Source organism: Trachemys scripta, chromosome 20, assembly GCF_013100865.1.
Source record: "Trachemys scripta elegans isolate TJP31775 chromosome 20, CAS_Tse_1.0, whole genome shotgun sequence".
NCBI classification, from domain to species: domain Eukaryota; kingdom Metazoa; phylum Chordata; order Testudines; family Emydidae; genus Trachemys; species Trachemys scripta.
In genome coordinates this window covers 12,782,561-12,808,373 of record NC_048317.1, presented here as the reverse complement: position 1 = coordinate 12,808,373, position 25,813 = coordinate 12,782,561, and the positions used below count along the sequence as shown (strand labels likewise).

At 43.6% G+C, this 25,813-nt stretch overlaps 1 protein-coding gene across 2 annotated transcripts; it reads left to right on the top strand.

Moving 5' to 3' along the window:
* Window positions 1-1,628: 1,628 nt before the first annotated feature.
* Window positions 1,629-25,541, top strand: SRSF4 (serine and arginine rich splicing factor 4). 2 transcript variants are annotated; one of them, XM_034753843.1, is made up of 6 exons: window positions 1,629-1,853; window positions 17,618-17,760; window positions 18,672-18,784; window positions 21,815-22,029; window positions 23,813-23,902; window positions 24,070-25,541. In XM_034753843.1, the coding sequence occupies exons 1-6, from the start codon at window positions 1,747-1,749 to the stop codon at window positions 24,890-24,892; spliced, it is 1,491 nt and encodes a 496-aa protein (XP_034609734.1). In that variant the 5' UTR covers window positions 1,629-1,746; the 3' UTR covers window positions 24,893-25,541. The 2 variants fall into 2 exon arrangements, with proteins under 2 accessions (XP_034609734.1, XP_034609735.1); XM_034753844.1 differs by lacking the exons at window positions 1,629-1,853; window positions 17,618-17,760 and adding an exon at window positions 18,129-18,332.
* Window positions 25,542-25,813: the final 272 nt, after the last annotated feature.

Sequence of the window (25,813 nt, the reverse complement as noted above, 5' to 3'; positions counted from 1 at the left end):
GCAATAAACTGACAAACTTTAGCCATCTGACCAGATAGATCCAGGACTGCATTGGCCTTAGAGACTGAGGGCTAGATCTACAAAGGGATTTAGGTACTTAACTGCCAATTTAGGCACCTTAGTCCAAATGTAGATCCTCAAAACTCAACAGTCACTTAGCCTTGAGGCCCCTAGGAACTTACATTTCTGTCCCTAACTGAGTAAGTCAGGGGGTAAAAATAAGAGATCTTTAAACACAGTATTAAGCATGTACATAGACAAGAACAAAATATTCATATTATTTTACTTGACAATAAAACACAGCAGGCTTTAGAGAACTTATTACTTTTACAAAATGTTACACCATGTACCAACCTAATGCATAATTAATACTACACTTGTCAAATGAACAAAGTGCATTGGGTGATTGACACCTTTTTTTTTTTTTATTGTGGCATCCACTAAATTGAAATATTCACAAAAGTCCCTTCTAGTCATTAGTGCGACTTAGGGACTGATTTAAAGCCCCTTAAGTTAATGGGGTCTTTCTATTGATGTTAATGAACTTTGGATCAGGCTCGTAGAGCTTCTGTAGTATTTACTGTACCATGCAGATTAAGTCTCCAGAACAGGACCTCTAATAGAGCACCACACAAATTTGGGGTAAGGATTACATCCAGTGCTTCATTTGTAATGAAAGAGGTGCCAGGGCTAGGAATGGTCAAGCTTAGGCACAAATCCAGCACTGATTACATCCCCACACCCCATGGTGATATCACCACTGTTGGCCATGGCTTTCGGTGTGCCATGACGCCACATCACTGCCTCTTAATGTGGCATCTGGCACATTGCATGGCCACATCACCCATCCTTCACTGTCGCATCTAGTGTGCCAAGCTGCCGGTCCTTCACTGGTGTGCCCAGTGTACCACATTACCCATCCTTGACCAGGGTGCCCAGTGTACCATGTGGCCCCATCACCCATCCTTCACTAGGGTGCCCAGGGTACCACATGGCCACGTCACCCATCCTTCACTGTGGCACCCAGTGTACCATGTCACCCATTCTTCACCAGGGTGCCATGTGGCCCTGTCACCCATCCTTCACTGTGGCACCCAGTGTACCACGTCACCCATCCTTCACCAGGGTGCCACGTGGCCTGTCTCCCATCCTTCACTGCGGCACCCGGTGTACCACGTCACCCATCCTTCGCCGTGGCGCCCGGTGTGCCACGCTGCCTGTCCTTCACCAGGGTACCCAGGTGCCACATGGGCACATCGCTTGCCCTTGACACATGGGTAGGGTGACCAGACAGCAAGTGTGAAAAATCAGGACAGGGGGTGGGGGGTAATAGGAGCCTATATAAGACAAAGCCCCAAATATCGGGACTGTCCCTATAAAATCGGGACATCTGGCCACCCTACACATGGTGCCCAGGTACCACGTGGCCACACTGCCCGCCCCGGACCGTGGCACTCCGCGCGCCCCGTGGCAGCGCCCCGGCAGGGGCAGAGACGTGGCTGAGCGGGCGCCGCCCTAGGCCGGGAGGCTCGGTCCCGTTCAGTGTCGCGGCCCCTTTAAGAGGAAAAGCCGGCAGCGCTCCGAGCGGCGGGAAAGGTGCCGGACGTGACGTCACCCCGCTCCTCGTCGACGTGAGGACGTCGCCCCGCCCCCTCCGTGCGCGTTACGCCGCCGCCGGCCGCTGCCCCCCATTGGCCCCCCCCGCGCTGAGTCAGCCGCCGCCGGTCGCGGTGAGGGAGCGAGGCGATGCCGCGGGTCTACATCGGCCGCCTCAGCTACCAGGCCCGGGAGCGGGACGTGGAGCGCTTCTTCAAGGGCTACGGCAAGATCCTCGAGGTGGATCTCAAAAACGGGTGAGCGGCAGGCCCGGGCCGGGGAGCGCAGCGCAGCGCGGGGGGCCCGGCGGGCGAGAGCCGAGCTGGCCCGGCCTAGCCCCGGCCCCGGCCCGCGCCTCCTGCCTCCCGCCGGCCCGCGCGCTGAGCGCGGCCGGGCCGGGCCCTGTGTGCGCAGGCGCCGACAGGTGGGGGTTGGATCGCTGCCTCTGAGCCTCGCCCCGCGCGGCACAGCATGGGCGGGGGGAGCCAGGACGCCTGGGTTCTCTGCCCAACGGCCTGGCCTCGTGGCCAGGGGCACGGGGTCTGGGGCCAGGACGCCTGGGTTCTTTGCCCAACGGCCTGGCCTCGTGGCCAGGGGCACGGGGTCTGGGGCCAGGACGCCTGGGTTCTCTGTCCAGCGGCCTAGCCTCGTGGCCAGGGGCACGGGTCTGGGCCCAGGACGCCTGGGTTCTCTCAGTAGCTGAGCCCCTGACTTCCCGTGACCCACAGGCAGGTCATACCCTCCCTCCTTCTCCCCCCCGCTAGCAGTGGCTCTAACCTGGGCTGTATAGAGAGGGGTCCTGCACCTAGTAGAGTATTTCCCTTAGAGGGCCACGTGGCTAAAAATCTCCCTTGCTGCGGCTGTCATAGCCTGGCAGTCCTGTGCACAAACCTCTTCTCCCCCCCCCCCCCTCCCTTTCCTAACTGGTGCAAATTTATGTCTGGGTTAGAGGCTACCAGCCCTTGATAATGGTATCAATATTTCCTTTCTCCATCAATCCCACTTAAAGGGTGTGATCGCTGTGGATTGGTAGATGGGGGGGGGGGGGGAGGGGGGGGGGGGGGGAGGTCACTACTGATCCATGCATGCAGTAGTCCGACCTAGCATAGCTCCTGCTTACATGTGCAGTTCTGGCAACTGACATCTTGCCACAGCAGGATCCATGATATCCTGCCATTGCATTGCTTTTCCATCCATCCAAGCTTGGATTCTTAATGGGGGCAAAATCGGTGGTTTAGATTCAGGAACTTAGTTAAATGAGTCTTGAAGTTTTTACCTCTCAAGCAAGATTATAAGTAGGTGGCATGAAAAGCCTGACTGGAGTGTAGAGTATATAGTTAGCTAGGGCTTCGTTTTGGGAATGGGAATGAGGAGCCTCTTGAAGTTAGTTTTTGAGCTAAAAGGAGTTCTCAGGATTTAATACTCTACGGTCTTATTGGTGGTTTGGCCCATCACAGGTTTAAAAGGTGACTGAAGGCACAGCCTTTAAAAAACCTGTGTGTCCTTCTTTTACCCACTATCGCACAAGGTAATACTGAAGACGACTGTTACTGAAAGATTTGAACATTCTATTTTCCAGTTCTACTGTGTACACTTGAAAGCACTTTGTATGCCCTGTATAGAGTTACGCTGTTGCTGTCTGAAAGCTCCATACAAACAGACAGAAAGGAACGTTTCTTAAAGTAGGAAGATGTTTAACTACAAAAGTAGGCTGAGGAACCAGACAGTTGTACCTACAGTTCATTCTCTGAAGTTGCCTGGATTTCAAGTTGGTGCTCCTCTAAGAACTTACTGTTTGCAGTCTAGACAAATTAGGAACCTAATAGCGAACTGATATTTAGATACAGAATCTTTCCCTCTAGGTTACTACTGTGCGTGTGGCTTTCACTACAAATGACTGCAAGTTAGTGCCATATGGGACGTGTTTAGCCTAGGCCGGAGAGTCTCAAGTTTTCTCATAATATGGACTGTGTCCTAATAGCATTTCATGGATCGACTCCCCACCCGCTTCACATCCTTAGTAACATCCCTGTGGCAACTACAATTGCTTATTTGGGAAAATATTTAATATTAATGTGCTTAGCTGCTTGAAACGAGGAAAGCTAGCACCACACAGGCCTATGGACCAGCCGCGAATGCTCCAGACCACCAGTGATTGATCCATAGATGATAGTTTAAGAATCTCTGGCTTTGATGTAATAAACTGGAGGCTTCATTCTGATTCCTAGCTAGCAGGCAATCTACATTACAAACCCCACCATAATAATTGGCCTCTGGACCTTAGCTCTACTACTGTTGGAGATTGTAGTCCGTAGCTTGCATTCTTTGTGCTTCCACGTTTCCTATTGATTTCACTTATGCGGAGTAGGATTGGAATCCATATTAGCATCTTCTAGAGAACTGTTCTGAAGCACAACTTTTGATAGGAAGATGCTAATACTATTTTCCTAGATAGCAAAGTGGGGCTTAACCTTGCTTTAAACTTGTCTTCAAAAACTTATAAGGGCCTAAGGATTGAATGGGCCCTGGACACTGAACCTACCTTTTCTTTCTGGGACCCTGCAAGTCAGGGTTGAAGCACATGCAGAATTCCCTACAGTTGCTCCTCAGCTAGGGTGACCAGACAGCAAATGTGAAAAATCGGGACAGGAGTGGGGGGCAATAGGAGTCTATATAGGATAAAGACCCAAAAATCGGGACCGTCCCTATAAAATCGGGACATCTGGAGACCCAATCCTCAGCCCAGTCTGTTAATAAGATTTAAACTTCCAGGACTCTCTTGGGCATCTTTTTATAGTTTATTAAAAGCATTAGATTCAGAATCAGGAGTTTCAAAATCAGAGTGATCTGAAGAAAGACACCCAGATTTGAGAGTCAAGAACAAGATTAAATCAAATATTAAGGTTTACATGCAACTAGGAAAATGGGATTAGAGAATAGTACATATGTGTAAAATGCAGTATGATCACTGAGGAAGTAGAAACCTTAAACCTTGGAATTTCCTGACTGTCCTGTATGCCTGATTTCTCAATCTCAGGCCTGGTCTACACTGGGGGCACGAGCTAAGTTGGTCTAAGTTACGCAACTTCAGCTACGAAAATAGCGTAGCTGAAGTCGATGTACTTAGAGCTACTTACCGCGGTGTCTTCGGTGTGGTAGCTCAACTGCTGATGCTTCCCCGTCAACTCTGCCTACGCTTCTCGCTCCGGTGGAGTACCGGAGTCTACAGGAGAGTGCTCGGCAGTCGATTTATCGCGTCTTCACTAGATGTGATAAATTGACCCCTACTGGATCGATCGCTCTGGAGGTAAGTATAGACATGCCCTCAGTGTTGCACAAGTGCTAGTTCTACGCATCAGATTTCCCAGGGAGAGAACTGCTGATTAGTTGAAGCTCTTAACTGAAGTTGCCCCAAAATAGAAAAATGTCTGTAAAATTTAATTAACGTCTGTCAAATTTGCTAGATTAGCATGGTCATTAAACTATGCAACCATCTTTCATCCTGCTCATTTTTCTGCTTCATTGAGAACTATATAAATGCACGGTCCCAATACTGCAATTGGACACTTACAACTCCCTGTGCTCACTGGGACTCTGTGGGGTGCAAGAGGCTGCCCAATGGACCCATTTGTAAAATGGGCCCAAGTCTGAAATTTCCGTCTTTCAGCGTTTTAAAGCATGGCGCATACATTATAATTTGAACGCATGGGGGAGGAGAATGTTTTGAAAACTCAAAACAGTGGATGAATCTAGTTTGCTCCATTTTTCAAGAAAAAAGCCATTCTGGAGCAAAGATATGGAGATCTTCACTCCAAAAGGAATTCAAGAAAGCTCTGGATAATTAAAAACTATCGGGGATATAAAATAGGAAGAAGGAAGTCAGCATTGACTGTGGCACCTGCTATTTCTATAATTAAGTTGATCTCTTCAAATAGGTGGCTCGGTGCTATGTATATTTCTAGGAGTAACTTAACAATTTCTCCTAAAAAAAAATCTCCTTTTAATTTCAACATCTGTTTTGAAATCTTTCAACAAGCTGCTGTTAACTTGGCTTGGATTTAAAATGGCAGATTGACAAAAATCTACTTTTAAAAAATATCAGGTGTTATGTCTTTATACCCAGCATAATCTTGCATTGAGCTTTTGTCAGGGTACTTTACAGTTTGCTTTGTTTGCCCTTTGATCCTTTCTCCATAACTTATTTTTAGCAGCGCTTAGCAAATGATTAAAAATTACTGCACAGTGTGTGCCTATGAGATTCGGTCAGTTTCTTCTAGAAAGTTGCGGGTTATCTTAACTGCTTAGCCTGCAGGAGATTAGCTATTCAGTATTTTAGCAGTTGGTGAGGCTAAGATTAAATGCATTGGCAGAAAATGAAACTGGAATGCAATATTATCAGAAAGTCCAAAAAAGCTTAGTTGGATCTTGATCACCACTAATGATGATTGGAGTTCATAATTTAAGTAGTTAAAACAGCATTTACCTGAAAGGGAGTGAAAACCTAGTTCATACTGGAAGTTTCCATTTTAATTCCAGTACCTAGATTCCACTCCCTTAGGTTCCATCTTCACCTTGCTCTTAGCCAGTGTTGTACCGATGACAGCTGGAGCCATGCATGTCAGAAGTGCATGAATTAAATACCTGGAAAATTGGGCATTTCAGCTTGCTTTTATCTTTTTAAAACTTGCTAAAAGCAAGCAATAATAATTCTAAGAGCTGAAAACTTTCACTTACAGGGACACCAACTTGAAATCTCTTAACTTTTTAAGAAAAAAGCTTCTATGTAGGTGCTTATCTGCCCTCCATCTGAGCATCTCCCAAGTATTTATGTATTTATCCTCACAATACCCCTGCAAGGTAGAGAAGAATTACATCCCGCTAAACAGATAGGTAACTGAGGCACAGAGATCAAAGCCAAAAGGGTCAAACTTGGGTGCCTAGAGGTAAGTTCCTAAATCCTTATTTAGACAAATAAGGGTGTTTTGATTTCCAAAGGTGCTCAGCACCCATTAACTTTAAAAATCAGTCAAATCAATGTAAATGCCATTCAGTGGCATCCAATATATCTAGATGGTAAGAAAGTTTTAAGTTGACCTGCAAGGGATTTAGAGAAAATTCTGCTGGTGCCTTTCTTTTCTGCTTTATTAATATGAAGGTCTTGAAGGTGTATTTCTGCTTGGTTTTTACATTAGAAATACATGGAGTGTCCAGTTTACTCTTCCTCAGCTTGTTGGAAGCTTTCTGGGATTTCTCAGGGCTATTTCTTGTGAACTCGAACACTTTAATTGAATGAGCAAGATATTTAAATCTTAACAGAAACTTCCTTTTTCCAAAGTAGTAACTAGTTGCTAAAGTTAAATACTTGTGAAATTTCAAACATTCTAAAAAAAATCTCTTCCCCTGTTTAATAGTTCACTGTTGTACTTTTGGTTCTTGTTATGTTGTTTTACTAGTTCTCCAGTCAGTCTCCATGCTCAGACAGGACCTGAATTTCTCATGTAAGAGGGCAAGCAGAAAAACCTTTGCAGGTTGCCTTTATCCCTGATAAAGTAGCAAAACAGGCCCAGTTTTTTCTCCTTTTGCAGGCCAACTTTAAGGAAGTCTGTCTTTTGGCTGTTTAGTAGATTAGATTATGGCAGTATTTCGATGGAGCATGTAGTCGAGTGTTTCATTATTGGGTAAAATCTTTAACACTTGGTTATGCTAATCTTTTCATAAGAACTTTAGCTAGGAGTTGTAACCAGGAAGATTTGGATGTTCTGTATCTCTGGCACAGATGCCAGTTTTGAAAAGATGCTCAGGTTTAGTAGTTCTTGATGTTTGGATGGCTATAAATATTTTTCCTAAAGAATTCTGAAACTTAGCAAGTTGTGTGCAGTACTGATTACCTCCGTATAGAGGGTTGAAACTATTAACACTTGCTTCTAGTTCAATTTATCGCTGGTGAAGGGTGCCAGACTGACAGCTCTGAACACAGAACAACCTGGGGCCGCGGTGGAGCAGTCCATCCCAAGGTGTGAGGGGAGTTGTTTCCGTTCCCATTCAGTCCTCACCTTTTCTGCAGAAGCAGCCAACGAGAGGGCCAGTTAGAGCCAATTGTGATCTTGATTATTGTCGTCAACACCTGCCTGGTGGGAACTGGACTGAAACCCTCTGCTACACAGACCAAACAGCTGTAAGATGGTAATGATTACAAATGTGCACTGTACTTTGAACCAGTGACCTAGAAGTAAGAGGGTCTGTATCCCATTTAACTTTTGAATAAGTAATGGGACAAAATATAGAGTGGTATGTTTTCCACTGAAGAGGCTAGGCACTTATAGCTGCAGTAAACCAGGAGAGCCAGCACCATGAACCTACCTGGTCTTCTGTAACACCAGCCAGTGTTCCATGGACCAGTTTGGAAACGTCACTGGTTTTCACAGTGATATCGGTAGCTTGTATCAGTGCAGTTCTTAATGTTTTCAGAAGGTCAAACAATTTTTAACTCCACAAAAATAGGGATGCATTGCCTTAGGCTGGAGGTAGGATGTACATCATAGGGTATGTGGGAACTACGGTATCGTGGCTTAATTCAGTACTTTTAGTTCCTGTAAACTTTATGTGCCGATAGCTTTGACAAGTGTCATGGCCCCTACCAGCCCAGATCACATGGAGTTCATGGACAGCTTAGTTATTAGCATCTATCCTGGTTCCTGCTTAGTACCTCTCTTCTCCCTCCGGATGTTGGTACCAGTCCCTTTAGAGAAGTGGTTCTCAAATTTTTGTACTGGTGACGCCTTTCACATAGGAAGCCTCTGAGTGCGACCCCCCCCCTTATAAATTAAAAACACTTTTTTATATATTTAACACCATTATAAATGCTGGAGGCAAAGCGGGGTTTGGGGTGGAGGCTGATAGCTCGTGACCCCCCCATGTAATAACCTCTTGACCCTCTGAGGGGTCCCGACCCCTAGTTTGAGAACCCCTGCTTTAGAGCTCATAAGTTGGAGGTGTCCAGTTACCACCACTTTTTGCATCTTGCCTCAGTTAGATTTTAAGCTCTGTGGTGCGAGGTGTGCTTAGTCCAATAGAACCGTTACCCTGGCTGGGGATTCTCGGTGATATAATGCACATACCTAGGTATCCAATCAAATACGCATCGTTAATGTCCTGCATTAGCCCACTGAAGTGTTATGCAGTGTAGCTATCTGAGTGTGCATGGAATTAATATCAATATAGTTAGTGACAAATCCACAGGTACAGTCTAACCTTTAATAAAAATGTCTTTAAAAAAATCAGGAAAACTTCATCGGCACAGTTAGGTGTTCCGTTTGATACATATTATATACCTTAACTGAACTAACACTTCAAAGACCAGATTCTAAAACCAGGAAATCAGGAGTAAAGATGCAGTTTTACAAGAACACTTTAATTTGCCATCCACTATTGGAAGTACCATAGACAGCTGTAACTCTGTCCCCGTGCCCATACTTGTCATATATGTTAGCAGCACATGTAGCTTGGCATAGCTAGGAGTCTCTGCTAGAGGGTGAAAGCTTAAATTCTTAACATGGGTTTATGTAACACACAAGGCCTTGTGACAGGCCTCTGGGAATTTCATCCTGCGGAGTGGCCAGAGAATAACAGAGTAGTGCACCTCACCAGTCAGCTACATCTGCTGAGATGTAGTAATTACTCAAAATAACAGCATGAAACTAACCCAGAGAATTAGGATCACGGAGTTAATGTGCATGCTCTTAACTCAAACCCAAGAGGTGGTAATAATCACCGAGCCTTTTCCCTAGTGCATGTGCACCAGCATTGGTACCTGAAGGAAAGATGCCAAGAGCTGTTGATTATAGTCAGTGCTGTCACGTATGATGGCAACTGCACCTGTATTTTCCACTTCAGGTCCCTCGAGAGCACCCACTCTAAGCCCCCAGTTCCTCAGCCGTCACCTCTCTGGGGTTGAGACCTACGTCCGTCTCCCTCTTGACTAGGGTTTTTCCAGGCTCCACAGTTCCCTCCTTATACTGTGATGTCCCCAGCAAGCCAAACTGTCTACACAGGCCGGCATCTGTACTTTGCTTTCTCTCTGAAGGCTATAAACAGCTGTAATTGCCAGCAGTCACAGATTACCACACACATCTTTATAAGCAAGCGTATTTCTTTGGAAGGTGAGAGCATAACAGAGAACATTAAATAAAATAAATAAATTAAAAGAACCTATATGCATGCCAAAAAGCATACCAGAGGTCACCCCAACCTCAGCCTTTCTCTCTGGTAGGTGTCAGTCCTTCAAAGTCACCGGTTGGGTTTTTCCCTGTGGTTACAAGTTCATAACTGCCTCCGAGTCAGAACCAGAACTAGCACACCCATCCGTAGGATAGTCTGTCCTTTATACAGCTTTGGCATTTGATCTTGAGACTCTGGGAACAGGTGAGAGAATGGTCTTCTCCTCAGAGTGTAGCTTCCCAAGCCTGGATTTTTTGCATCACCACAGGTGGGGAATTTGCATTCACCTCCTGCTAGAGCAGGGGTGGGCAAACTTTTTGGCCCAAGGGCCACATCTGAGTATGGAAATTGTATGACAGGCCATGAATGCTCACGAAATTGGGGTTGGGGAGAGGGTGAGGGCTCTGGCTGGCGGTGCAGATTCTGGGGTAGGGCCAGAAATGCGGAGTTCACAGGGTGGGAGGGGCACTCTGGCTGGAGGTGTCGGGGCTGGGGTGAGGCTAGGGATGTGGGGTGCGGGGAGGGTGCTTCAGGCTGGGACTTAGGGGTTTGGAGGGTGGGAGGGGGATCAGGGCTGAGGCGAGGGGTTGGGACATGGTGGGGCGGCTCAGGGGTGCAGTATCCAGGCGGCGCTTACCTCAAGCAGCTCCCGGAAGCAGCGGCATGTCCCTCTTCGGCTTCTATGCGGAGGCACGGCCAGACGGCTCTGCTGCGCGCTGCCCCATCCTCCGGCACTGTCCTGCAGTTCCCATTGTTCCTGACCAATGAGAGCTGTGGGGGAAGCATGTGGACCAGAGGCCACTGGCTGCCCCTACGCATAGGAGCTGGAAGGGAGATATGCTGCTGCTGCTTCTGGGAGCCACGCAGAGCACCCAACCCTGCTCCCCAGCTGGAGCACTGGAGCGGGGCAAGCCTCAGACCCCGCTCCCCAGCCGGAGCTCAAGAGCCGGATTAAAACAGCTGGCGCACCAGATGCGGCCCGCGGACCATAGTTTGCCCACCCCGTGCTAGAAAGTACCCTGGTGGCAAACCACTTGACATTGTTTGTCCCAAAAGTCGATTTTTGTCTGGCACATTGTTTAATACAGACCTTTTGAAGTTTATAACATGGCCAAGGGTTCACATCACATTGCCACCCCAGAGAGGTTACATACAATCCTGGCCCACAATAATACATACATGCATTTATTATAGTGCACTCCAAAAATAGTTCAGTAAGGTTTTTCTAGGACATTGAAGGAACTTGCAATATTGGTCACGAGTGCTACAAGTTAATGATAAATATTGATGGGAATTGAGCCCTGTCTCTTAAAACTGTGTTGTTGTTTTTTTGTGTGTTTGTTTTTTAAATTGTTCCCTTTTCCAATTTTCTGCAACTCTCTGAAACCAGAAATAGTTTCAAGATAGTTCATCATCCTACTCCCCTATTGCCAGATGTCATCAGAATCCCCAAAGGCTCTCTAGGCTATGATGCTATCATTTCAGCTCTTAGAGTAAGGCTGTTTATTGGAAGGTTTGGGGAGTTGGGGCACCTGCCTGGCTTTCAGCATGTCACAGGTTAGTGATAGCACATGCATGGTAGCACAGAGTTAGGGTCATGGCCCTATTATGTAAACAACCAGCAAATTCAATGGCACATTTCTCACTTATTTCAGAAGCTCCTGGTGGCTGGTAAAGAAGTCCCTTCTTTGGCATTTACCATATACATGGATTCAATGGTCCTACAATGACTTGAACAAACTAGTTTCCTTAACTATTACTTATAGAAACTGTGTTCTGGTGCAAGAGTAGGTGTTGGGGAAACATGGGTTCCATTTCTGGCTCTGGCATGGGTTTGCTATTACCTTTGGTAAGTCACAGTCTCTGTACCTCAGTTTCCTCACTTGAAAAATGGGGTAATTTACTAGGCATGTTTCACAAAAGACAGTCACCCCACCCCAGAGAGTCCCCCCACCTTTGTGAAATGCCTCAAGATCTGCAGATGAAACAGCGCAGTAGGAGCCAATCATCTATTATTTTTCACCGTTTATGCTACTATTTGCATTCAGCTCAGCTTGGCCAAAAATAGATTAGTCTGACTTTCACGTTCTCCTGTGCTAGCACTATAGTGCAGTGTTTGTATATACTGTACATATTTGTAAATATTCTCCCATTGCATTTATTGGTTGTAGGCTCAGTAAAAACGGGTCTTTAATAACAAAACCTAACCTTTGGGCCAAATTTGATCAGAAATTGGCTTACTTGTTCAAAGGACCACAGTCCTATTTATGCAGACTCTGTAGGAAAAGGAGGACTGTCTTTAAGAAGCTTTTGTAACAGTAAAAATCAGCTGAAGTCTTTCCTATAATCATAGTCCCTGTGTGTCTAATTCATTACTTTTTATCCAGCTGCAAGGATATCCTAATGGCAATTAAATACGTTCCTTATTAGCTGAAATCATTACAAGTTCTTATACTCCATGGGCACTCAGTCACCTTGAGATTTGTTTCCAGAAGATCAGTTCACATAACTTCCTTACAGTAATAGGCAGTTTTCACCAGTTTTCCTTCATTTTCAACAACAGACATGAAACAAAATTGAACTAAATGGTGCCATTTGCTCTTCCCATCACCACACTTGAGATCTCTTGTGCAAAATGCTCTTGAACAATTTGTGGTTAGTGTCCAGTCAAAGCTAGAAGATGGGCAGGAGTGTTTTGAAATCTGTAAAGTCTTTTGCTGGTCCGAGAGAAGCATCTGTGCTGAGTTTCTGCTCCCTCCTTCAAGCTGGGATCTCGTTTTGGCTTTGTCTGAGAGGGCCAAGTCTGTCTTTATAAGGAGGGACCCACTTAAACTGAAAGGAACAGCATTTTTCCTCTCGGTGAACAGAAGACTTTACACAACAAGTACTTTAACCGGGAACTTATTTCATACCTGTATCTCTAGCTCAATATATCTGGAATATAAAACACTTGTTAATTCATTGATTAAATTGCATTTAAAATTGTGAAGGCAAAAGTAACCTTCCTACAGCAACTAACTTGGCTTCAGTACACATTCTGTACCTCTTAAGACATTTAACCACATAAAATATACCAAGGTATACTTCATAATGGACATATATGCAGTGTGCAATTTTCAGATGTTAATTTAAAATGTCCTGTCTCCTTCAAACTTACTGCTTGACTTTCTCTTCGGCAGCTGTCTGCATGACATTTTCAAGTTTATTTCAAAGTTCAGCCATTTAGAAGTGTCTCACTTGATAGCAGGAAAAGTCTCTCCTGTTCCCTCTTCCCCTTCCCCACTATTCATAGTTCAAAAACAGCACTTTTTTTAGAAAATCTGCAAGAGATAAAATATTTCACTTTTAGGCAGAAACCAAGCCCTGGTGTTTGAGTTAGGTGGAAGTACAAATGAGATAATGGAAACTTAACTAGCACTTTCTATCAAATGGATTCTCTAATAAAGAAAAAAAGTCCTTGTAGAAAGCTAGGTTGCTACTGTAAGCAGCATTTCAGAGTGATTTCATGATCCATCATCTCCCAGAACCCTTGTAATTCACTGGAAGAGCTTTCCTACTAGTTGAATTCATTGGACTAACTCATGTCAACACATGTGGAAAGTAACTGCAAGAAAGTCTCAACAGATGTAATTACAGTATTTCCAGCCATGGCAAGAATACTGATATTTTATCTGACCTTGCGTATGCTGCCATCAGAGCAAGTAATATTTAACACAGCACTTTGCTCAGGTGAGCCTGTTTCTGCTACAGGTGTTTTCTCAGGCTTTGCCTACGAGAAGAAGTTTAGGGAATTCTCAAAGTCCGGCTTTGGGAAGCATGCAAACTGAAACTGTGGTTCGGCTGAAAAGAAGGAAGACAAATCTGTAGCTAGTTTTTCTTTAGAATCTCATTAGAGTCAAATGAAACACTAAGCAACCTTGTCAGCAATATAAATTGGCAGTGACTAATTAAGCCACAGGAGACCACAAGCCCAGTTGAGTTCTGTTGTAGACCCATGCAACTCCATTGAAGTCAGTGAAGTTCTAGCATAAACCGGTGGTGGGGAGAGTGACTGTTTTTGGGTTCCATCTGAAGTATGTGATTTTAGAACTCGACCTTACAAGGGCTTCAGAGCTGTCCATTCACAAGCACCAGTAAAACTTGTTGGAACCTCCAGTGTCTCAGAAATTGTCTTTCAGTACATTGGTGTATGGAGAGGAGTATGTGGGCCCAAAGCATCGGATAGCTGGAGAAATGGCAGAATAAATGGAGTGAATTTCCTGTAACTATTTGGGACCTTAAACAAGTTTTTAAAAATCCCATTTGTCTTCAGCTTTAATAAAAAAACTCCTTCAAGTGGTTTAATCTGTTGAAATTGGCTAGAAATAGGGGTGTGTGCTTTTGAGGTTTTTTTCTGTTTTTTGATACATGGACAGTAAAATGGTGCAGCGTCACACAATCTGAAGTAAATGGTATTGAGGCTTTTATTAGGTAGTTTTAGGGCACATTTAAAGCAGTAACAGTAGACATTTAAGAGAAGGTTTACTTGCACTACCACCGTATAACAGCAGATTCAATTGCTATATTTAGGGCTGTGTCAGCAGTTGTCATTTCTTGTGGTGTGAAACTACACTTCTAGGTATTTATTTAAACCATGTGGTATGCGATACTTATATTTTAAGGGAGGTGGCTCAGTATTATCTCTGGGTTGCGTGGGAAGTCTTACTTGTTTTTAAAGAACATTAATCACCCCTCAGTGCTTTTATAAAAATTTGCTTACTGTTTATAAATAAACCCTTCAAAGTTTTTTTCAGAAAACCTAGTTCTCTCATTTTTTTTTTTTCCCCCCCTTATCCATCATGTGAATACCTGTTTATTCTAGAGTTGCTTGCATGTTACATACTGATGATACTGTTTTTATTGGGGGTATGGGACAAATATTAAAAAATTCTTTTGGGGGTGGGGGAAGGAGGAGAGAAGATGTAACATGGTACCTAACAGATCCTGCTAAGCAGGACTTGTCCTGATCATATATTATGTGGGAAAACTTCAAGGAAAATTCAGGTTCTGTAGAAGGTGGTGTCGGTGACTCCTGCATTCTCCAGACAGTCCTAAACAAGTGCTCGAACCTGGTGTTAGATTGTGCTGTGCTGCTGAAGGTGCTCTATTTTGGTGTGAATTATTTGAGTATTCATCATTAAAAGTACCCTTGACACTCTTAGAAAGAGTAGGTTTGTTGATCTGGTATTAGGATCACATTCACATAATCCTGTTCCGCAACCCTGAAATTCCCCACCCCACTCTTGAAGTTTCAATAAAAAATATTATTGTTAATTTCTTGCGTCAAAAACTTTATATGATTAGGTGTCTCCCTGGCACCTAGGGAGACACCTAATCAAGGGTTGGAGTAACTATAAATATAGTGTTACAAAGCAATTGAGTTCCTGTATCAATGTAAGGGGATATTGCTTTATTTGTGCAAACAGAAGAGGGGTGGGGAAATGACATAGTAAAGTTGGATTGATCAGTTTCACAGATGTATTTATTGCTGTGATTAAACAGTTCCAAGGGACAGCTCCAAGCCACAGTTCAGCACACATTGCCCCTCTTCTGAGGGGAGCATTTATTTGCATGAAAAAGCAACTACGATGATACTTGCAGTGGCCAGACAAGAATTGTCATGTTAAATATTTAATCAAAATGTTTCACGTTTGCATAGTAAAGATCTTCTAGTGTTAATGGGTATTAAAGGAGGAAATGAAACTGTTTATAAACTAAACGACCCAAGCTAAGAGATCAGAATTTGTGTATGCTAAAATTTACGTAGGTTTAAATTTGAAACCCAGATACATTTAAAACCATTTCCTCCTTTACTTGTCTGCTCAGACCTTAGTTCAGGATTCTGTTTGCCCTACAGCAGCCAGAGATGTTGCAGCCAGCTGAAACGGGGCTCCCTGTACTGCTGTACGGGGCTGTGATGCCATCAGCTATTGCAGGGGAGACTCTGAAGCCTGAACTTGGGTCTTGGAAGGTAAGTAAAGGGGGAATGGATTTCAAATATAGGTGAACTCTGATTGCTTGTAATTTCTGGTATGTTCCTCCCACCTATTTGGATAATTGGGATTTACCTGTGTTTTGTCGTAAAATATCTGTGTGTTTATAACAGTTTGACACTGTTACTTCTTTGGGGGTCAGGAGATCTGAGTTCTTTTCCCAACGTTGTTGCTATGCAGCTGTAAGCATGTCACCTCAGTTCTCTGTGCCTCAGTTTCCCCCATGTAAAACGGGGTTATGGTTACGGTTGGCAAAAAAAAATAGGAAAACTCTTGTTTAAAAAAAAAAAACCACAAAAAAGTGTCCGTTTTTATCAAAACTTCCAATTTCAAAATTTTCAACCATGTCCAATTATGATATTCCCCTTCCTTTTATGAAGTTTGTTGAGATCAGTATAACTGTTTTTTAAAAAACCCTACAGCCACTATTCTCAAATGTGAGAGGCAGAGGTTAGCTACTTTGCAGCCTGACCTTTTCATTGACCTCACTGGCACCACTGGACCACTTACGGATTTCGATTCCTGAGTCTCGGCACTCGCATTTGAAAATTTTGGCATTAGCTTTTCAGTGCATCTTTAAATCAGGGCAGCAAGTGGTTTCCAGTCTTCTATGCCGCTCCTATAGTGTTGCTATCTTGCAGCAACTAACAAAAAAACAGTGTGCTCAGAAATGCCCACTCAAATTAAAGTCTTAGTGTTAAGATTCACTTCCTAATTGGCATCTTCCCCCTTCTGTCTCCTCATGTGTGTATCCAGAGCCCTGAGCAAAGCTGGTGCAGTTTTTGTTTGAAGCACAAGCTAAGGCCCTGACTGCAACCTGAGTTACACTGACTACTAGTCCTGTACTTAGCCTCTGAACCTCAGTGGAATTTCACATGGGTGTTTTTTGTGGAAGGTTTTGTGGGGTCTCTGTATAAAGATCTTACTTATGACTAACAAAACACCATAGGGCCAATTCTGCAGCCACTCTGCACACAGCTCCCAGTTTCAGGACTTGGGATTTCCACACACCCAGCACTTGCAGGATTGGACCCATACCTATCATATTCACGTGGTTCATTCATATCAAATGTTAATTTGTAGGTGACTGGATAGAGTGGTTTGAGTGATGACTTTATGGGAAGCTCTTTGGTACAAGGCTAACTTGAAAATCCTAATGAACTATGCGTCCAACCCCATTGCCATAACATCTACTCATGTTACCCAGACACCTCAGTGCTGTCCCCAGTGGAGAGGAACATTACTCAACCTCCCTGATCAACTCCCTTTCTTGACATGTCTTAATACTTTACTGTCTTGTAGCACCTTCTATTTCAGGAGCTCACGCCATTTGCAAACACTGATGTGGGTGAACACCTCTGGTTCAGAGTTCGAGGAAACTGAGATAGCGCGAGATTACCTAACTTCTAGCAAAGCCTGTGACAGAACCAAGAATGGAACCCAGGTCTCGTAATAAACCAGTCATGTTCACCAGAACCGCCAGACCGCTCTAGCTTTACTGTAGTAAATGATGAAAGAGAAGTGTAGCACCATGCTTTGTAGGCCAACAAATTGGGGAGCGTGTTTGTTCTGTGGCCTGGGATCCTTGGCCAAAATCTCCCTGCCTTTGGTCCTTGAGGGTTGGCTACTGATGGTCATTAAAAGTCTGGTGCTGCCTTAGGTAGCCAAGCTCCATGGACAGCGAAAGTACATATGTGATATGATTTGCGCTCGGTGAATATCAATATCTTGGGCTGTGCAACTTTGCCTAAGTTGCTTTTGTCTCCTCCTAGGTATGGCTTTGTTGAGTTTGACGATCTGCGTGATGCAGATGATGCTGTTTATGAGCTAAATGGTAAAGACCTTTGTGGGGAGCGAGTTATCGTTGAGCATGCCAGGGGCCCCCGACGTGACAGCAGTTATGGTTCTGGACGCAGTAAGCACTAACATGCATTTGTATCGCGGTGACTTTTTTTTTTAATTAAGATATTTCACTTAAAAAACACGGTAATTTTTTAAAAGTCATGATATGAAGTTTGAATAATTTGTTTTTGTAATTGTTAATGTAAATATTTGAATATTTATCAATTTGCTAATTGTATGATATGATTTTATTTTACTTAATTAACTGATTAATAAATGTATGAACACAATTTCTTGTACCATTATTATTAATTTGTTTGTTTATTTTCTAAGTATTTGTTTATTTGTAATGTGATTGTTTAACATAGACTTAACAAAGACCTCAATGTTTTAATTAAAAGAGTCCTTTGAGGCTAAGATGACTGCCTGTTCCATTTGCTGACCTTGGGTTACCTTTCCATGAGTGGCTCTTTGACCTTTGTGGCCCTTGGCTGACCAAAAAAGGAAGCCATGTGACGACCGCAACCTTTTCCCATTAGACCTGGGTGGTGAGGATCCCAAGGGTTAGAGACAGATGAGATTAAACTGAAATAGGTGCCTGAAAATCTATATTCATGTCAGATATTCAGAAAACCTTTAATCAATGTAAGTAACATTAGTAAACTGGCTTTAGTGATTTGGTTTCTTGTTTCAAAAATTATTTTTTAATAACTTAAATTTAATTGCATGTTAACTGTAACTGTAATTATAATTATACATCCTTGTAATTCTGGGCTAGTATTGTAGTTATATATTTTTTTAATGTTTTATCTCTGTAATTTTGTCTTTTTAAACAAGGAGAATCTAGCTTAGTCTAGAGGGTGGGGCAAAGATTAAATGTATTTGCTGACATATTGGGCAGAATAGTTTATTTATCTGGGGTGTAGACTAAGCCACTCCACCTCCCTAGCTGAAGTTTTGCTGTCTGCTTGTCACCTCCTAAAGGTGGATATGGTTATAGAAGAAGCGGAAGAGATAAGTACGGTCCTCCCACCCGTACAGAGTACAGATTGATCGTGGAAAATCTGTCAAGCCGTTGCAGTTGGCAAGATTTGAAGGTAGGGGGCCCCTTTCTTTACCCTGTCTGAGTTGAAGATCAGAAAGGGCATAAATGACATGGTAATTGTGAAGCCAAGGAAATTTTGTGTGATCGTGTAGCCGTTGCACCAGCTAAGCATTGCTTGTTGTGAGGGAACATGCTATTTAGAACAGCTCCAATCAGACCCTGTACACTGGAAATATTTGACTATTTCAGAAGTTCTATTCTCTCCTTTTAGTAAGTGTAAATACTCTCTCTCACACACAGATTTGAGAATACACGTTTGAAGTAGTACACATATACAAATACACGTATTCAAAAGCTATATATCATTATATGGAATCTTGAGACATTCCACTTCATTTCCATATATACACATGTATGTTGTAAATGGACTTTTGGGAGAACATCAGTATTTTCATTTAACATAAGCTTGTGCACATACGTAAAGATACAAACAAACAAACTTGCCTTTAAAACTGCCAAGTCAAACCAGACTTTCATCAGACCTAGGAATTGAGTCCTATCAAATTTGAAGTTTCCTCCATCAACTTCTGAAGTGCTGGTGTTTGAAAGAAGTTTCAAACTTTAGCCAAAAGACTACATGTTTTCACGTGAAAACAACTCGCCCGTTTTTTAGGAAACTTTCAGAAAAATTCTCTTTCAGGTTGAGAGCAATCATACAAAATTTCAGTCAAAGTAAAATTTCTCAAAAATTGTAAGGAGCTGAAAATGACTCTATAATAGAAAAACTTGGGTAACTCTTAACTATAGGCCACAGCACATGTAATGATTATGGTGTGGGGGTGTGTGTGTGTAAGTAATGTCTTCCTGTAGCTGCTTGATTACCCTGTGCCCTCTGTTGTGTAAGAGGTTAAACTTTTAATAAAGAGCATTCTTATGATACCAATCAGCAGTCATCCAAGCTTTGGATGATTTAAAAGCATTTGCTTGTTCTTTGGGGGACTCTTTTTATTTTGTGCTTTTCTCCTTGAGTTACCAAGAATTCATGTTCTCACTTGCTGAAAACTTGTAAGTGGATCACAGGTCTGATCTTTGGATTTGAGTGGGAGCCAGGAATGTTAAAGAGCTAATCCTGGCTCTGCTATGGACACCCTCTGCACCCTTGAGCAAATCACTGAACTCCTTTGCCTTAGTTTTTCTGTTGGTAAAATTGAGCTAATAATGATCAACATCACAGGGGTGTTTTGAAGCTGAATTAGTTCATAGTTCAGATATAAAGTATATCATCAACTGCTTATTATTCTGTGAAAACTCTAACTTGCTACAAACCTGTCATGTAGGTCTTGTTTAAATAGCATTTTATGTTGTTGAGAACACTTTAAACCACTGGTAGCTTGTCTTCAGAATATATTGTTTTAATACCAGAAGCAATTGGAGTGTATAATGGAGTAATCCTGTGCTGGATTCAGGGGGAGCAGAAAGGGGGTTGAGTTAGCACTAAAGCATCTCAAGACAGGAGTCTGGTGACTCAAGAACTGAAAATGATACTGACCTGTACACGCTGTTGGTACTGCAGCCTGAATCAGTGCTGATTGAAAGTCCGCACCATCTGACAGGCTGTTTGGGGTAGGACAGAATCTGTGTGGTCCTGATAAACAAATGTGCACATCACAAAACCCACCACCATGTTTAGCAGTCTAAGAAGGGAGGCCAGGGAGTGAATGAGCTGGAAAATGGGGCCTCCAGGACAAGTCTGAAGTACACTAGCTAGGCAGTAGGGTGAAGGACGCATGTCTGTGCTGCCCCTATTTTGTTATAGGGCTTCAGTCACTTTTTACTGGTTCCCTTTTTTAAAAACACGGCTTCTTAAACTTGACGGTAAAAGGTAAAAAATCAGAGTGCAAATCTTATGTTTTTTAATTACCTCAGATGAGAAGAAACTTGCTCCAATCCAGAGCATGTCTTACTGCATCCAGGTTACCCATTTCACATAGGTTTCAGAGAGGTAGCTGTGTTAGTCTGTATCAGCAAAAAGAACGAGGAGTACTTGTGGCACCTTAGAGACTAACAAATTTATCTGGGCATAAGCTTTCGTGAGCTAAAACCCACTTCATCGGATGCATGCAGTGGAAAATACAGTAGGAAGATAGATAGATAGATATATAGGAAGATATATATAGTATTTTCATTATACTATATATATGTGCAGAGAACCTGAAAAAATCGGTGTTGCCATACCAACTATAAGGAGACTAATCAATTAGTTTTGTTCTCCAACGGAAAAACCCTTCAAAAACAGACTCCAACAAGAAACTGCAGAATTGGAATTAATTTGCAAACTGGACACCCTTAAATTAGGCTTGAATAAAGACTGGGAGTGGATGGGTCATTACACAAAGCAAAAACTATTTCCCCCTGCTAATTTTCCCCTTACTGTTACCCACACCTTCTTGTCAACTGTTGGAAATGGGCCATCCTGATCATCACTACAAAAGTTTTTTTTTTTTTCTCCTGCTGATAATAGCCCACCTTAATTGATTAGTCTCCTTATAGTTGGTATGGCAACACCCATTTTTTCACGTTCTCTGCGTGTATATATATCTTCCTTCTGTATTTTCCACTGCATGCATCCGATGAAGTGGGTTTTAGCTCACAAAAGCTTATGCCCAAATAAATGTTAGTCTCTAAGGTGCCACAAGTACTCCTGTTCTTTTCCCTTTCAAATAATAATTTGCATCAAAATTACTGCTGCCATGTTTTTACTTGACTTGTTCAGAAACCTGGCCCTACTCCTGCAAAAATCCTTTTTGGATAAAATTCGCACTAACATCAGTGGGTCCTTGCTGATTGGTTGTGTTTATTTTGTGTGGGCTGTTGAGCACAATTACAGGAGCCTGCAATAATCATTAGGACTAAGACAGCGCAAAAGGGAACTGTTCCCCCCGCTTGCCTTAGGCAAGCCAACCAATGCTGCTTTTTTCATGTAAAAGAAAAGATGAAATGAGCAGTGGGGGGAATAAACAGAACCAGCATGAAACCCTAAATCTGTGGATTCAAAGGCAATGTTTTTGTCCTTTCCTCCCAGGATTATATGCGTCAGGCAGGCGAAGTGACATATGCAGACGCACACAAAGGGAGAAAAAATGAAGGTGTGATTGAGTTCAAATCCTATTCGGATATGAAAAGAGCCCTTGAAAAGCTGGATGGGACAGAAGTGAATGGCAGAAAGATTAGGTTAGTGGAAGACAGGCCTGGATCCAGACGGCGCCGCTCCTATTCCAGAAGCCGAAGCCATTCGAGGTATGTTTTCCGTAATACACCTGTGGCTCTTAAAGTCTAATCGAATAGCCAATGCCAACCCCTGGATGCTTAGAGGTACGCTGGGTCCCCAGGAAACGGAGTTCTTGGTGACAGCCCAAATGAGTTGGAAGTAAATGACTGAGGAAATAGTAAATGACTGCTCATTGGACAGTGTGCTCCGTGATGGACACTTTTTAATACCTGATACAGTAACTCCCCTCTTAACGTCCTCTCGCTTAAAGTTGTTTCGATCTTACGTCCCTGCTCAATTACAGAACATGCTCCTTTTAAAGTTGTGCAGTGCTTCGCTATAACATCGTTTGGCTGCCTGCTTTGTCCACAGATGGCAGCCCCCCATCAGCTCCCACCCGCCCACAGTGCCTCCTGCCCACTGCCAGACCCCACGGATCAGCGCCTTCCTCCTCCTGCCCGCGGCAATCAGCTGGCTTGCGGCGTTCGGGGGGGGGGGGGAGGCGAGGACTCGGCGCGCAGACTCCCCCTGCCTCCTGAACACCGCAACCCAGCTGATTGCCATGGGCAGAAGGAGGGGGGAGGAGCGAGGACCCTGCATGAATGTGGAGGGGGAGGGGGAGAAGAGGAGGTGGGTTATGGGTGGGGACTTGGGGGAAGGGGTGACGTGGGCGGGCCGAGGGTTGAGCCCCCCGCCCCTGGTGTTTGCAGAGTAGGGGAAGCTGCCGCTGCGCAATGTACTTCTCCTAGCCTACAGCACCTTCATCCTCCTTGCCTGCCTCATTGTCTCCAGTGGGCTGTGCCTGTGTGGGGTAAGGCCGGGGCACCTCCCAACTATAGTACTGTACTGTCTGGCTAAAGAAAATTTCCCTGGAACCTAACCCCCATATTTACATTCATTCTTATGGGGGACATTGAATTCGCTTAACATCATTTCACTTAGTCGCATTTTTCAGGAACATAACTACAGTGTTAAGTGAGGAGTTACTGTATTTGTTTTACCATAATACCAAGGAGTGCCAATCACTGACTGTACCTCCACTGCGCTAGGTACTGCGCAAACAACACTGCAGTGCTGTAGGGTTCTTGCCAAACTCTATGCCTTTTACCACAGTGGGAAAGCACGTGATAAGTGGCAGAAGTAAACATGCAGAAGTGTCCGTAAAACTCCTTCTCCTCTTTGAAAGTTCATAAATTTCCCACTGTACCATTTATTTTTTGGGAGACCCCTCCTGCTCTTCTGTAGAGGTTGGCTATTTATATGGTGTGTGCAATATGGCACAAGAAAAGGGCTTCAACAGAAAGGAAAATCTTCATGTTCAACTCTCTGTAGGTTAGTAGTGTTGGATTTTGTAAGACAACCCAATCAAATACTTTAAGATACCCTTAAATTTACAGGCAAGACTTGAAGTTTTTACTCCTGGAAAAATATGTTCTGCTTCTGGGGGGGAAATCTCTGCTTAGACCCAGGCACCCGAGTTCATTTGGAAAGAGCTAGTCTTCACTTCCCCCACCTACAAACCATTGTGCTTCTGCTTCAGATGGGTAGCCCTGTTCAACTCCAGAAGTGGCAGCATTTCCAGTATATAGGAGCGAGAAATAAGATACTGTGCTGTGGTGATTTATAGGTATTTCTAGAGTCCCCATCTATAGTCTGCAAAATGCTTTGGGATTATTCCATCTGAAAGTGGGAGAAAATGTGATAGCACATCTGTAACTCTTCTTTAGTCACGTGGGGTTTTATTGAACCAGGATCAGTCGTGATTCTTTCCATGGGCTTGGAATGACGTAATGCCAACTCCTTTCGTTTTAGGTCTCGCTCTCGAAGCAGGCATTCTCGGAAGAGCAGAAGCCGTAGTGGCAGTAGCAAAAGCAGCCATTCCAAGAGTAGATCAAGATCCAGGTATACTTTTGTGGGGGAGAACCTGGGGACGTGTAAGAGGCATCACCCTAATGCTGCAGCATGGGAACTCTTTCTTGCTTCATTTGTTTACCAAAATTTAATAGCAAACGAGAGCCAACCCCATGTTCAAAAGGCTGATACATCACCATCCACTTGTGCTTTTTCAGGTCTGGGTCCCGTTCCAGAAGCAAGAGCCGGAGTCGAAGCAAGAGCCGTAGCAGAGGCCAGAAGGACAAAAGCCGGAGTCCAAGCAAAGACGATAAAAGTAGGAGCCGCAGCAGGAGTGCGGAGAAAACCCAGAGCAAAAGTAAAGACAAAGCGGAGGATGCCGTCCAGAACAACGACGACGCAAAAGCAAAGAGCAGGAGCCCCAGCAAGGAAAAGAGTAAGAGTAAAAGTAGGAGCAGGAGTGGGAGCAAGGAGAGAGTGGAGGAAGAGAAGGAGAGCGTGAGGAGGAGTAGGAGTAAGGAGAAAAGCAGGAGTAAAGAGAGGGAGAAGAGCAAGGCTAGGAGCAGGAGCAGAGAGGAGAGTAAGAGCAGGAGTCGGAGTAAGAGTAAGGAGAAGAGGAAAGGACGGAAGAGGAGTAGGGATGACAGCAGAAGTAGGAGCAGGAGCCGTAGCAAGAGTGAGAAAAGCAAAAGGCGCAACAAGCGAGACAGCAGATCTAGCAACAAGAAGAAAAAGAAGGAAGACCAAGAGCGGTCTAGGTCTAGATCCAGGTCCAGATCCAGATCGGAGTCCAAGGAAAAGGAGCAGCTAAAACCAGAATCTGACAAAAAGGAGGTAAAAAATGAGGGTGAGGAAATGGACAAAAGTCATGAGTCTCGGTCCAGATCTAGGTCAAATTCTAAATCCAAACCAAATGTCAAATCAGAATCTCGGTCCCGATCAAAGTCAATTTCAAAAACTAGGTCCCGGTCCAAGTCTAGATCTAGGTCTGCCTCTAAATCACCATCCAGATCTAGATCAAGATCTCGTTCGAGGTCCTAAACTTGCTGCAACCACACTTGAAACTATATGAAAAGTCTTTTGTACATGTTTGGTAGTTGTAGCACAAGTGATTGAAGTAGAACACATGTCAATGCTGTACATTTTTAACTACCCTAATGGTGTGTCTGTAATTGTTCAGTACAGGGCTCCCTCTCTGCAATGCTTTCTGGATCAAGGCTATGCAGCTCATTTGCTGACTTGTAGAAAGATCCCCTTTATAACACAATCCTCACTAGAACACCAAAATCCCCTTGTTTTCCAAGAACAGCCTTACAGAGAGGAAGCGCTGTACTTTGATGGGTTTATAAGGTTGGAATGATGACTGATAGGTAGGTACGGTGACTTCAACTATTTTTGCCCTTGAACTGATGCCCTTTGATGTATGCCATTTAGTGAAAGTGCTAAGTCTTAAGTTTCATACTACTTTTGGTTTCATATTTTTGGATTTACAGAGTTGTGAATAGCACAGTCAAGGAAATAGATACCTGCAGTAACCCATAGGGGAATAAAAAGTAGAGTTCCATATTCTGGTATTGTGACAATATCCTTGTTTTATATTAAATTTTTTTATTTTATTTTTCCCCGTCTTGCAAAGTACAGTGATCCCTGTTTCCATGAAATTTGAATAAAGACTATTTTTGCTTGATGACATTTGGTGGTGGTTTAAATGAAATTATGCCGTGATTAGCTGCTTGACAATAAAAAAGAAATATATATGGAACATGCAACACTTTAGGCCCAAAATACACGTTCTGGGTTCAGAAAACCCCAAGACCATTAGAAGAAATGTCTTCCTGAACACTTATTTTAAAATCCACTGGAAATAACTTATTCAGATTGGAAACACTTCCTAGCATTGCTTGGAATGACATCATTGTATAGAGAAGACAATTATAGTGAAACCGACAAACCTGTTTTCAT